Below are 14,397 nucleotides of genomic sequence, written 5' to 3'. Positions count from 1 at the left end.
CCGGAGAAAGGCCAAGGGGCCGGGCTCGCTGCGAACGGGGCACACGTGTCCGTCGCCCCGCCCCCGAGCCCCGCCCCATCCATCCAGATTGTACCGGGTCCGCCAACGCTCGCGAGAGCCCTCCTGGCTTCCACGTTTGCCACGTTCCAAAGGACCCAGACAGACTGGAAAGTAGAAGGCGGCTCGCGCTCACAGGCGGCTGCGACGCGCCCAGAACAGCCCCAAGTCTTCATGGGGTGGGGAAGCACGGCAGGGCTCAGTCCCTTCACAGGAGCCGTTGTGATTGGCTCTAGTCTCCGTCACTCAGCCTTTCGCGGAGGCGGGGAGGAGGCGGGGCTCGGGCGGGAAGGGGCGTGGCCGAGGAGGTGGGCGAGCCGCGCGCTCTCGCCAGGGGAGGGAGTCACAGGTTCAGCGCACGCGAGGGTTGGGCGCGCGCAGCCGGCACGCGGGCGAAAGTCTTCGGAGGCGCGGCGGGCGGTGCCGAGACACAGGCGCTGCTGCAGGAGCTGCGGCCCGCACCCGCCGCAGCGCTCGCTGCCGTCAGCGGCCCTCGCGCCTCCGGTGTCCCGGCTCACTGAGGGACCCACCCCACCCCTCGCCGGTTCCAGTAGTGCGCGCAATGGCCCCTCGCAAGAACGCCAAGGGCGGCGGCGGCAACAGCAGCAGCAGCAGCAGCAGCGGCTCGGGCAGCGGCTCTGGCAGCGGCTCCGGCAGCGGCAGCCCGGGCGGGGGCACCAGCGGCGGCAGCAGCAGCCCCGGGGCCCGGAGAGGTCAGAGGCGTGCGGAGGCGGGAGTACGGGGCCGGGGTCCGGGACCGGCCCGGGCGTCTGGCTTTGCGGTTCAGTCTCCTCGGATCCCGCCGTGCATCTCCTTCATCCTCCGCGTCGCTCCTCCTTTTGGCGCGGGGCGGAGGCCGCGCGCGGTGGGCCAGGCGGGCGGACCGAGAGGCCGGGCGGAGCTGGGTCCGTAGCCTGGGGTTGGTCGCGCCGGGGAGCCCCTTCCCGGCTGATCCCTCACCTGCCTGGCGCAGCCGGGAGGGAGGTTAGTGATCTACCCTTTCTTTGCTGTGCGTGGATCCAAAGGTGGGAGGAGGTAAGGGAACCAGTTTACCTTTGCCGTGCGTGTTTTGGGGAGTTTGGAAATGAGCCAAAGTCGGAGAAAATAAGTTCCTGCCAAACCAGGGTAATATTCTGTGTGTGTGTGTGTGTGTGTGTGTGTGTGTGTGTGTGTAGGGTGTTTGGGAGGGGAGTGATTTGAATGTTCTTGGCAATAATTTTAAATATTTTTGCTCCTAGGTAGCTTTCTTAACATGCGTTGTTGTTGCCTTGAAAGTATCATAGAATATCCTAAAATACTGGGTGAACCTCTCGACTTTTTCAGTCTTACCTTTAAAAAAAAAAATACACGTTGGCTATTAACCTTTTTCTTCCATGTGCTTTACCCGGCAAAGAGAACAGTGCAGATGTTTTAAATCTGTTTCATCTCATATTTCAGCGGTTCTGTTTCTTTTAAACTTCCTTGGACTCATTTAGGATATTGTAACTGCAGTACACGTGTGTGTGAATGTGAGCCGCAGTTTTTCCTTTTTGAGATGATCATTTTGAAATGATAGAGACTTTCTGTTTCCCGAGTTCTACAAGTAGTCATTTTATATATAAAACAAGTAAATTAGACAACTACAGTCATACTTCATATAACTGTTTTTTTAAATAAGCACTTATCACCATGTGAAAGTATCTTATTTTCTTGTGTATTGTCTTCTTGCTTTACACCCTCTCCTTGTTCATTCCTATTGCCAACTCCTAGAATAGTCCTGGACTTAATAGGTGCTCAATAAATATTTGATTAATGAGTGAATGAATACATTTAAATGATGAACGTAGTGTAATTAAACTCATTGCACAAATTAACATTCTAAGAGTTAATATTTATATCGGAAATGAAAAAAGATACACACAATTTGAAGTTAAAAGACAGCATATTAATTCACCTTTGACAAAAGTAAATGTTTGTGTTCCTTTGTCACTTGTCCCTAAATTCCAGTCAGTTGCTTAAAGAGGCAGAAGAGTAGGTGAACTGTCTTTGGCAGCTTTGTCTCCCCTTTAAAATTTCTTAATGGGAAGATCCTCAAGAGCAAGCCGGGAAACCTGATGAACAAGACTGTTGTTTTGTTAATGTTAACTGCTGTCAGAAGTTTTCTGTAGCTGTTTACAAGGGAGGCACATCTTTGTTCCATTTTACTCTTTGTACTCACGGGTAGAAGAGGTCTGATTGCATCTGGGGAAGTCATTGTATTAAGGACTATTACTGGGTTCCATTAGAGCGGGGGGGGGGGGGGGGGGGGGGTTGTGGGGGGATATATATTGTGTTCTCACCACCGCTGGTTCTTCAATCACTGAACCAGTTTTAATAGGCAGGTAATAAATATAGGAAATATTACGACCTAAATTAATGTATTTTGACTTGCCTATTTAGATACTTTTGAGCTGCCACTCCTGTCCATATTTGAGGATCTGTGGCCTTTTACGCATTGTTCACATTGATTGCACAATTGTCACGAAAAGACACGGTATGTAAAAGAGAAAAGTAATTGTATTACCAAAACAAAACATAACAAAAACGGAACACAAAACACTGAAAGAGTTGCTATTGGAGTCTTGAATGTTACGTAATGAGTAGTCTTTTTCCGCAGACATTTTTTGTAGTAGTGAGTTCTGACTGTGTGCCAGGTAGAAGGCACTGGAGGTGGAAACAGGGATTCTTTGAGTCTTAAACAGTGTGAAAGTGTGATTCTGTTTGTCTTGTTTGCTTATATAGCAGGTTATACCTGGAAGATAAAGCCGACTCCCTTTTTGTTGCTCTGTTTCTTGAGTCTTTGAGGTAGAGACGTTGATTCCCAAACCATTCTCATCTGCTGGGGAAATCACAGAAGCTGAAGAAATTTTAGCAGTGGCATTACCCTAAGGCCCATCTAGTTCCCTCTTCTAATTTTACAGATGAGGAAATTAATGCCCAGAAAAGTTGTGTAGTTCATTAAAGTTTGGGTAGGTTTTGGAAATCCAACTATTTAATGGACGATCCAAGACTAGAGCTCAACTTTTCTGTCACTCATTCATGATACCATCGTACTTGAATTTGAGGTTCTCTAATTTTTAAGATTTTATGGGAATTTTAGATTTGAAGTAGATTATCCCTTTCCCTCTGCAGATGATCTCTTCCTTTTTGGTTAGGTCTGTGGCATACCACACCAGGTTGCTTAATAAAAAAGTATTCTTTTTTTCATATCCAGTTAAATTTGACTAAAATTAGGTTTGAAATAGTACTTTTGAAAATCTTAGTCTGAGAAGAAATGCACCGGCTCAAATAGGAAGTTTTTCGAGATATGTTGCATTGAAAGTCTGAAGTTGATGATGACATTAGTCATATGAAACATTATTTGTTAAATTTTTGTATAAAGGCATGGGGGAGAAGGACTAAGTCCTTTGAAACATTCATTTTAGGGAGAAAGCGATTATTTGGCTTTCTCTTTCTCTTGGTGATCATTTTGTTGAAAAGTGATGTTTAGAATTTAGGGGATTTATATAATGGATATTTTAAAGCAACTGCCTACTTTTCATTTAAGTCTTCAACTTAAACTAAAAACCAATAAAATGTCTAGTTTCATAAACTGAAAACCAATAAAATGTCTAGTTTCATACAGAACTCAGTTTTACCTCTTCAGTTTTACTCTTTAAAATATAAAAGAAACATGAGTAAATTGGACATCTTGCCTTTAACTTGCGTATGAAAATTTCACTTGCATGGCCGGTTGGGGCCAGGGGTACCTTAGTTTACATTTATTGATTGGAAAAGTTTTGGTTGGGAAGGATCTTGGTGACCTGTTGGGCTTACTTTGTAGTTCATAGACTCTGGTATGTGTAATGTTTTTGTTTAGCTTTTCCCTTTTGACTATCATTAAGTCTTTTCCTGTAGCTTTCTAACATGTTACAGAGATGTAAACATCTGTTTGGTCAAAAGTGGTTTGTCTAATAGTGTCAGGCTACTATGTTATACTTCACCAGTAGGTGTCACTATAGAATACTTTATCCTTTTTCTGTTGAAGTTTTGGTTATGTAATACTACTTAGTTTTTTTATTTAATCAGTTCTGCACATACCCAGAACTATTGATGGACAACTGCTTAAAAACTCATAGGCGTTGCTCTCAAGGTCTTTAACAGCATATTTTTAAATTTAGTAGTAAGATTTTGTCCCTAGCAACCTTCTTTATTTAGCTTATCTTTTTTGTTATTTTTAAGATTATTTATTTATTTGATAGAGTAAGAGAGATCACAAGTAGGCAGAGAGGCAGGCTGAGGGGGTGGGAAAGCAGGTTCCCTGCTGAGCAGAGAGTCAGATGTGGGGCTTGATCCCAGGACCCTGAGATCATGACCTGAGCTGAAGGCAGAGGCTTAACCCACTGAGCCACCCAGGTGCCCCTATTTAGCTTATCTTGTTTAGAGTTAAATGCATTCATTTTTTTTAAAGGTTTTATTTATGTATTTGAAAGATCCAGAGAGCACAAATGGTGGGGGTGGGGGGGATGGCAGAGGGAGAGGAAGAAGCAGGCTTCCTGGGGAGCGAGGATCCGGGTGCCAATGGGATCCCAGCCCCCACCTCCCCCCCATCATGACCTGAGCTGAAGGCAGACACCCAACCCACTGAGCCACCCAAGTGCCCCTAGAATTAACACATTCATATAGTATCTGCGAAACTTCTGCATTCACAGATTCATCTGATGGATACTAATCATTTAGAAATTTGTGTTTTCTTTCTTTCTACTTTCAGTATTGCTCGGACTGCTTAGTAACAAACAGACACAACACGGTGCAGATTGCATTCTGGCTCCCTTGAATGAAGAGGCCTTGGTGAAATTCCCTTTCTTTATCGATAGGCTGTTAGGTAGGGCCAGTCGGTTTATCCTCTGTTAGTCATTCTAGGACGAAGAGATAGGATGAAAGCTCCAAGAACAGTGTGCTGTTTTGTGTTCCTTTGAACAGCATTTTGCCCAACCTGGCCCAGATGATTTGAAACCAAGTACTAAAAAATGTTCTGAGGGAACTCTTGAACACATTTTAAAAAGACCAAACATATTAACCTGTAGGAGGTAAAAGGAAAGGTCTCTATTTTAATCTTCTTTAAAATCACATATGGCAGAGAGATTACTAGAAAAGGAAAAATTTTCCTTTTCAGCTAATTAGCAGCAAAGTAACTTGGATAAATGCTCTTGTGGACTATCTACCTTATTTTTAGTCAGTACAGAAGTTTAACCCCTGAGCTCTCCAATCCTAGTAGAATAACCCCTTCCCCAAAAAGGAATGTACTTTGGGAATCTGTTGACCTGGATTCATGTCCATTTATAAACCGTGTAGCCAGTCTCTCAAAATCTCTTACCCTGATCTTGGAAGAAGTCTTCTCTCATTTCATGGTTGTTATAGCCCTCAAACCAATTTTCTATGCCTTTGTGTTGACCTCAGATACATTTATTAAAGTTTTTCTAATGGCAAGGGTGAGTACAAAACCTTGGAGGACATAAGGGTGCAGAGCTAAGCAGGTCATTGCGTGCCTGACATTTTTTATGGTTGAAAAACAAATAATTTTGTTACATTCTGTTAGCCTATGTGTTGCAATTGAAATGGCTGCCCCAGCAGCCATTTCTACTATGTGTTTCTACTATGTGTTTCTACTATGGCCTGGAGGACCACGTGATGCATTTCTGTCCACCTCTGAAGGCCAAGGTACACCATTTGTAGGTCTGTTATTTTGTTTTATTTTACTAGAACTAAGATACATTTTAGTCTTTTGATGCTGTTTTTAATATGAAAATAGGTAACTTTGTTTGTGTCTTGGATACTTTTTGTCTCCTAAGTAGTTCCAACTTCATTCTGTACCAAGATACAAAAACATTTTTTTTTTTTCAAGATTTTGTTTATTTATTTGACAGGGGGTTGGGGGGAGAGCACAAGCAGAGGGAGTGACAGACAGAGGGAGAGTGAGAAGCAGGCACCTAGCTGAGCAGGGAGCCCAATGCAGGCTTGATTCCAGGACCCCGGCCTGGGATCGTGACCTGAGCCAAAGGCAGATGCTTAACCGACTGAGCCATACAAGTGTCCCTGCCCAAAAAAAAAAAAAAAAAAAAAATTATATTAACTTACCCTTAGTAAAACTGGCAAGTACGTAGAACCCATCTACAATTTAACCAGTCTCTGGGGAAAGTGTCAGCCACCTGTCGGGGATGTGGAGGTGCTAAGGTTGGCTCAGATGTCTAAGGTCTGCTGCTCCAGGATCCACTCAGCTCTGCAGGCATGGGTGTAAGTGTGTCTGGGCGGAGATGCATGTCGGGTTCCTTTCTACAGTTCTGGTGATTTCTGCTAGAATACTAGATGTTTGTTTCTTTCTTTTCTGTATGCCAGCTGTAGAGGTATATTCTGGAGTCCCATGCTTTAACTTTTTCTCTTTCTTCTGGTGGTGTGGGGAGCTAGGGTGGTATTTTCTTGTCATTCATTATTTATTTAAAAAAAATTTATTCTCCTGGAATGGGATAGCTTAAGGCATTTGGCCTGCATTTGATACTTGTTTTCAGGGAAGTGTCTTACCTTTGGCTGAGGTGGTTATCTTTTAAGGGCAAGTCTCTGAATGCAGTTCAGTTCTGATCCCACTGATGACCCTTGAGGACAAATTTGCTGTAGATAACCTATTAGACTCAAAGGAACATCTGAACTTACTTCACGAATACATTGTTAAAAAAAAAAAAAAGTCACATAAGGACTTTTGAAGGGTTTGGACTGTTCTTCAGCCCCTTTTGAGATCCAGGTGGCTTGTCTTGTCATTCTGGCCGTAGTGTAACTGTCATCATCCACTGTAGATGCTCTCTATGCTCTAAAGCGGGTAGGGCTAGTGAATCAGACGGGGCAGGGCCGGTGGTGGCTGTCCAGTTACAGCAGAGTGGAAGGCACTCTTGCAGGGCTTGGAGAAATGCCATTACTTCTCTCCCACATATGTGCCTGCCCATTTAACCCAGTGATTCATTCTGTATGGAAGCCAGTGAGCCTCAGTCTTCATTTTAAAGTGAAAGAATATTGTTTGATAAAATAATATGGTTCCCTAATCGGTAGGGTGTAGACTCAGCGCTGTTTTGAAGTTATACTCTGTGTCTAACTTCTCTTTCTTATTTATCAGATCACTAACATACACAGTTCCCTCCCCTCCTCCCCATTTTTCACCCGTTTTAATTTCCCAGTTCCCGAAAAGATACACTGGGAAGCCCTTTTGGTCTTAATGTTCACATGTAAATTTTACTTAGGAGCAGTTAATTTTTTTTTCTTACATGAAAAAAAAATGTGTGCCAAAAGACTTCTAGCCTTTAACTTCATTTTTCCGTTCTTTGAATCAGGTTCATTTGAACGGTTGTCCCTTTCTGAGTTTTGGAAATTAATTCATGCTTTTTTGTCAGTGAGCCATCTCTCTAACTTCTACAACCATAGATTGCTATGTACTGTTCTTTAAAACTTTGTCTCTTTGAAATGTTGCATGTTTTAAGACCCAGCCACTGTCCAGGTGAAGAAATAAAATGTTGCCAAATTCTTGGTTTCTCCTCTCCTGCAATATCCATTCTCAGCCACTCTTATACGATTTGTGATAATTATTATCCTGCACTTCCTTATAATGTATAATGTATAGACACCCAAGTGATGTCTATTACATAATGTCACATTGCAGGTTGTATAACTAGGGGTGATTTGTGTAAACGTAACTATTGTCAAAGGCCGTTTAGATACAAGGGCTTAGGAAGTGTATCTATATATACCACTTGGCTTGTTGAGTTTTCTTTTTGCAGACACTGCTGCTCTGAGCAATCTTGTGGGTGCCCATGCCCTTGTGTACGTTCTGAAGGGCTTTTCTGGCTTGGAATTGGTGGTCATAAGAAAGCATTTCTTCAACTTCACACGCTCCTGCTGTCTGTGTTGTCGTAGTAGGTTTATGCTTCTGCTCACCCAGCCTACAGCTCCTTTTTGCTGCCACCGCATTACCAGCACTTGGTAAGGTTTAATATTCACAAGTTTAGTGGGTGTGATGTTGTTATCTTGTGGTTTCAACTTGCATTGGCTTGATCAGCAGTGAGATTACTCCCGAGAATAGCTATTTGTGTTTCCTTTTCTGTGAGTTGCCTGTTCATTGAGCGTGTCTGTTTTTTTGGGGTGTGGTGGTGGTGGTTTGGTTTGTTACGTGTTTTTCGTTTTGATTTGTAGAATTTATGTTCTATATTCTGAACCTTTGGATTATTTGTAGGGTGAAGGGCTTCTCCCAATCTGATTATTTTCCTTGTCATTTCCTATAGTATATTTAGTGGAGAATTTTAAGATTTTAGCATATTCATATTATAATTTTTACTTTATGATTTGTACCTTTGTGCTTTAAGACATCCTTTCCAAAACAGAGATCATAAAACATTCTCTTATTTCCTCTAAAATATCTTTTTTTTTTTTTAAAGATTTTATTTATTTATTTGACAGAGAGAAATCACAAGTAGATGGAGAGGCAGGCAGAGAGAGAGAGAGAGAGAAGCAGGCTCCCTGCTGAGCAGAGAGCCCGATGCGGGACTCGATCCCAGGACCCTGAGATCATGACCTGAGCCGAAGGCAGCGGCCTAACCCACTGAGCCACCCAGGCGCCCCATCCTCTAAAATATCTTAAATTTTGTTTTCTCACATGTAGATCTCTAAACTACCAGGTGTACATTTCATTGTATATATTGTGGTCGTAAAACCTCTTATTTCTTCTAAAATATCTTAAATTTTGTTTTCTCAATATAGACTCTAAAGTACCAAGTGTAGATTTTATTGTATATATTGTGAGGTAGAGATCTAATTCAATATATTTTAAAAACAGATGATGAAAATTTCCTGTACCATCAGTTGAAGTGTCTTCTTTACACGCTATTCTGCATGTATCATGTATTATGTATAACTCTTGTGTGGCTCTGTTTTATTCCAAGCATGTAGGAATCACTCTACAGCATATTTGGTCAGGCAAATCCTCTGCCTTGTCTTGTTATCATTGTCCTTGATGTTTTCGGACCTTTCCTTGTGCATGACTATACCATTTAGCATAAGCATATCAAGTAAGTTTCATGAGAACTGTTACAGGATTTTGAGTGGAGTTGTATTGAATTTGTAGCATAATTTGGGACAAATATACATCTATAAAACCAGGTCTTCCTATATGTGAACATAGTATAATTTCCTATTTATTTAAGTCTTATCATTCATTTTTGTAATTTCATCCAAAAGGTACATAGATCTTTTGTTACATTTAGCCTGGGAAATTATGTATTTACATTTTTTTTTGTATTTACATTTTTAAACAAGTATTTTATTATGAAAAATTTAGAATGTGCACCTGAGTTAAAAGAATTGTATAATGACCGTACCACTGAGATTTTGTAGTGGTTAACATTTAATAAATTTGCTTCATATCATATCAATCTGTTAATTTGTTCTTTATGGGTTTCCAAGTAAGTTGTAGATATCAGTATACCTCACTCCTAAACATTTACCGATGTCTGATGTTAACTAGAGCTCAACATTTGTTTCTGGGTTTGTTTGTTTTTTTTACCCCCTGAGGTAATATTTGCTTACAGTGAATTGCACAAATCTTAGTGTATTATTCTCAGTCTTTATAAATGTGTACATCTGTGTAACCCAAACAACCTGGTAAGATAGAGAATATGTCTATCACCTCAGAAAACTCCAGTCCCTTCCTTGCCACCACCTCTGCCATCAGAGGCAATTATTGTACTAAATTTTTTCACTGTAGATTGGTATTGTCTGTTTTGGAACTTTGTTTACATCTTTTTTGAGTCAGCAGATTTTTGAGGTCCATCCATGTTGCGTGTATGAATATCTTGTTGTGTTTGTTGCCAAGTGGTCCATTGTGTGACCAGAGCACAATGTTTCTCTGGTCTTTTACTGATGGACATTTGGGCTATTTCTAGTTTGGGCCTATTACAAAGAACATTCTATGAATATTGTAATATTGGAGATTTCTTTCTTTTTTTTTTTAGTGGATATATGTCTTAATTTCTCTGAGTAAATACCTAGGAGAGGAATTACTGGGTTATAAGGTAGGTGTTTGTTTAGTTTTATGCAAGAACTGCCAAATTATTTTCCAGAGTGGTTGTACAATATATATTACGCTTCCACCAACAGCGTGTAGGAATATAGTTGTTCTACATCTGTACCAACATTTAGTGTTGTCAGTCTTCTTAATTTTAGCCATTCTGGTGGGTGTTAGTGGCTTCTCATTGTGGTTTAAAATTACATTTCCCTGATGACTAGTGATGTCATGTAGTTTTTCTTCTGCTTATTGGTCATACATATTATCTTCTTATGCAAGGTTTCTGTTTACCTCTTGCCTATTTTTTATTGTCTTTTTTTTCCATCTTTTTGTTATTGAGTTGTAGCTTTTAAATATCCCAGATAGAAGTTCTTTTCAGATAGATATATGTATTGCAAATTTCTTCCAATATATAGCTTACTTTTTTCTTAATAGTGTCTTTTGAAGAGCACTTATTTTTATGTTGATGTTTACTTCATTTTTAATGGTTTTTGCTCTCTTTATCTTGCTAAGAAACTGCCTATTTTCTTTTTTCGCCCTATTTTCAAGATACAAAGCTATCCTGTTATACTGTTTTTTTAGAAGTTTTGGGATTTATTATTAATTAATTAATTAATTACTTTTTGAGAGAGAGAGAGAGAGAATGCACGCAAGTGGTGGTATGATGCAGAGGGAGGGAGAAAGTTTCAAATGGCCTCCATGCCTAGCCTGGAGCCCAGCACAGGGCTCCATCTCACGATCCTGAGTTCATGACCTGAGCAAAAGTCAAGAGTCAGACCGTTAACCAATCGAGCCACCCAGAACCCTCTACATTTTAAATATCTTTAAATTCTGGATATTTGGGGGCACCTGGGAGCCTCAGGCAGTTAAGCATATACCTTCGGCTCAGGTCATGATCTTAGGGTCCAGGGATGGAGTCCCACGTTAGGCTCCCTGCTCAGTGGAGAGTCTACTTCTCCCTCTCCCTCTGCCCCTTCCCTCTCACCCTGCTCATTTTTGTTGTTTCTCAAAAAACAAAAGCAAAACAAAACAAAACTTTAAAAAAATTTAGTTATGGGGCACCTGGGTGGCTCAGTGGGTTAAACCTCTGCCTTCGGCTCAGGTCATGGTCTCAGGGTCCTGGGATCGAGCCTCACATTGGGCTCTCTGCTCAGCAGAGAGCCTGCTTCCCCCTCTCTCTCTGCCTGCCTCTCTGCCTACTTGTGATCTCTGTCAAATAAATAAAAAATATTTAAAAAAATTCTTGTTATTTTTAGACAGAATTTTTTCCGAGTTTATTAAAGTGAAAAGTCTTTAAAAAATAGGCTGGATATTCTAACACATGTGAGAAGGTAAACCATTTGGTCCTGGTGATGTGGCTGCGTTGGCTTGGTATGGTGTCCATTTTGGTAATGACTAGCACTGGATTCATTACTTTGTTCAAAACTGAACTGACTCTCTTCATGAGTCATAGTGCTTGTTTTCTGGAACTTTCAGGTTTATTTGATTATTTGATGGGTTTTAATGGCTCAGTCTCTTTAGTTGTAACCAATAAATATACTTGGAAGTCTAGGGTACCTGACATAGATTTGAGTGAACAGTTCCTAAATGGCTCTGTCTCCTATGAAGGTACTAGTAGATTTATGTGCCAAACACTGATGTGCCGTGTGTTTCCATTTCCATTTTGTTCTGTTAAATTACAAAGGTAGGACATCTTTAAGGTGAAATTCATATATGTGAAGGTGCAAAGCAACTTGTATTCTTTTCTTCTTTTAGAAGTGGTATGGTATTTGTGCCAATAAGTCCCTAGCTACTTTTTCAAAACCCTCTTGTGACCACTGAGACATTTAAGATGACTGAATCAGGATAGAGTAAGGTTGAGTAAGATTGGGTAAGATAAAGAATTGTTCAGAGCTCAGGTAAGTACTGATTTGGAAGAAATTACTTGTATTTGAGATCTTCCTCCTCGGTTGGCCCTGCAACAACGTCTTGCTGCCCTCTGTGTGTTCTTAGTTGATGTTTCCCTGTGTTTTCAGTACTAGCTATTTAAATCTTCAACTCCTTGAGCTCAATGCCTTACTTCTTCCCATTGAATTTTGACAGATGACTTCCTCTCATAGTTTGGAGAAATCAGGGACATCCTTCAAGAGTTTCTCATCTCAGGGCACCTGGGTAACTCAGTTAAGCAGCCAACTCTTGATTTGGCTCAGGTCCTGATCTAGGGTCCTGGGGTAGAGCCCCAAGTTGAGCTCTGCCCTCAGTGGGATGTTTTCTTGAGGATTCTCTCTCCCTCTCCTTCTTTCCCTCCCCTCTTGTCCCTCCCCCCCCCCCAATAAATAAATAATCTTAAAAAAAAAAAAAAAGTCTTGGGGCATCTGACTGGCTCAGTCATTTAAGCGTCTCTCTTTGGCTCAGGCCATGTTCCCAGGATCCTAGGATTGAGCCCCGCATTGGGCTCCCAGTTCAGCAGGAGGTCTGCTGCTTCCTTTTCCACTTCCCCTGGTTGTGTTCCCTCTCTTTCTGTGTCTTTCTCTGTCAAATAAATAAATAAACTCTTAAAAAACAAATAAAATTTAAAAAACGTTTCTCATCTCATGCATCATATGTGGGGCTTTGGGGTTTGATCTCTGAAGTTGATGACATTGGGAACCAACTGACATGAGGCTGATTTTTGTGCTCTCCCCCCGACCCTGCCCTGGGTGGGGAAACTGGGGTCTGGGGCCTAGGATGGCTGCAAAAGCCAGTACAGTTGAGAATCTTGACAAGATATTGCTCTAATTGGCATATGAGAGAAAATAAGAACTGAGCTCATAAAATATATCTTTAATGTGTAGTTCAGTACAGCCCCTTTTCTTTCTTTAGACTGAGGAGGAGGCCCAGTAGGGTGGACCGTGAGTGGAGAGGAGCCAGTACCACAGATAGAAAGAGTGTAAAATCTTGGCATTCGCAGCTGTTATAGACCTCTGGGCCCTACCAACCTAAGAGAAAAGGAAAAGCTGGATTAGGAGCCCTGGGCTGCCCAAGGGAGCCCTCACTGGTGTGTCCGTACCATGTTCTCACAGACCTGAGCAATCACTTACCCATCCCTGAGAACTCCTGTTCTCTACCCCTTTTCATAGCCTGTTCCCCTTTCTTTAGTTTCTCTCATTTAATGAAAAACAAAACAAAACCCAAAACCTCCTTCTACCCTGCCTCCTCTACCCAGCCAAATATCACAAATGAGTAATATGGGCTTCTCTTCTTCTCTCCTTCCCTCCAAGTCTTTCTGGTCAGAGTCGACAGAGACTACATTAGCCCCCAGATCTGCTGGGCTCTTGTTCCTTTACTTTGCTCCCGGAAGAGGATGGTCTTCCCCAGGATTCTTTGCTGGGCCCTGTTCTAACCCCATGCTACACACTCTCCATAGCTATAACTACTGTCTGTTGATGGCTTCCAATGCTTGGTATTCCTCCTGAGCTATAAACTTAACTGGCATCCATAATGGTAAAGGACAAACCTAGCTGCCACTTAGCAAGTGCCCACTGTATGTCAGACATTGTTTCTTTAGCTCAACCTTTAATTCTCAGAGTTCTTCTTGACCTCCTCTTTTTGTGGGTGAAGAGATGGAAGCTGAACTTAATTGATCAGAGATTGTGGAGCTAGTAGCAGTGGGAACTGCAGTTGGGATCCCAACCCTTGACTCTAGAGCTCCTTCAGTTGAGCATTTTTAGATTCTTTCATTGTTACTTAGGTTACTCCTAACTGGCCCTGTTTCATCTCTCTGTCATAGCCACCTTTATAAAGTAGAGATGAGGTCATGCCCCTTCTCTGAAAATCTTGAGTGTTTCCTCAGGACTCAAGATACTGTGTAATTCTGTAGCATGATCTAGGGACACTTCATGATCTTGCCCCTCTTACCCTCTCTAGCCATTTTCTGCCTCCCTTTCTATGTTTATACTGATTAAGCCATATTCAGCCACTCTCTGTGGCCTCTGACTATACACATGCTGTTTCTTCTAGGACTGCTCCTTGCTTTGTCTTTTCCTGCCCGATTCCTAAGTATCCTTCACCATTTAGCTCCTTCGTTAGTCCTTCCTGTTCTCTCTTCGGTGTCTTTCCATACTCTGGGCTCTGTAACCCCCATGCCCCTAAGCACGAGGTTCCGTAGCATTCTCCACATATCACTATTTTAGCATCTTCATTCACTTATTGGTTCCTTCAGCAAATGAAAATGTATCAGGTATTGGACAACAAAATATCAGACTGGACTGGACCTGAGTGTTGGC

The 14,397-nt window shown here is 41.8% G+C and overlaps 1 protein-coding gene across 3 annotated transcripts in view; it reads left to right on the top strand.

Moving 5' to 3' along the window:
- The first annotated feature begins 364 nt into the window (after nucleotides 1-364).
- Nucleotides 365-14,397, top strand: part of ASPH (aspartate beta-hydroxylase) — a 219,281-nt gene continuing 205,248 nt past the window's right edge. For 2 of the 3 annotated variants that reach the window (XM_059394635.1, XM_059394634.1), the window contains exon 1: nucleotides 368-770. In XM_059394635.1, coding sequence (XP_059250618.1) covers nucleotides 620-770 — 151 coding nt within the window. In that variant the 5' untranslated portion in view covers nucleotides 368-619. Of the gene's footprint in view, nucleotides 771-14,397 lie in introns of all 3 variants that reach the window. The other variant, XM_059394638.1, reaches the window with a different exon arrangement.

The sequence above is a fragment of the Mustela nigripes genome, chromosome 3 (assembly GCF_022355385.1).
Source record: "Mustela nigripes isolate SB6536 chromosome 3, MUSNIG.SB6536, whole genome shotgun sequence".
Lineage (NCBI taxonomy): Eukaryota > Metazoa > Chordata > Mammalia > Carnivora > Mustelidae > Mustela > Mustela nigripes.
The sequence above is the reverse complement of the archived record's forward strand: the minus strand, read 5'-3'. Positions and strand labels throughout refer to the sequence as shown.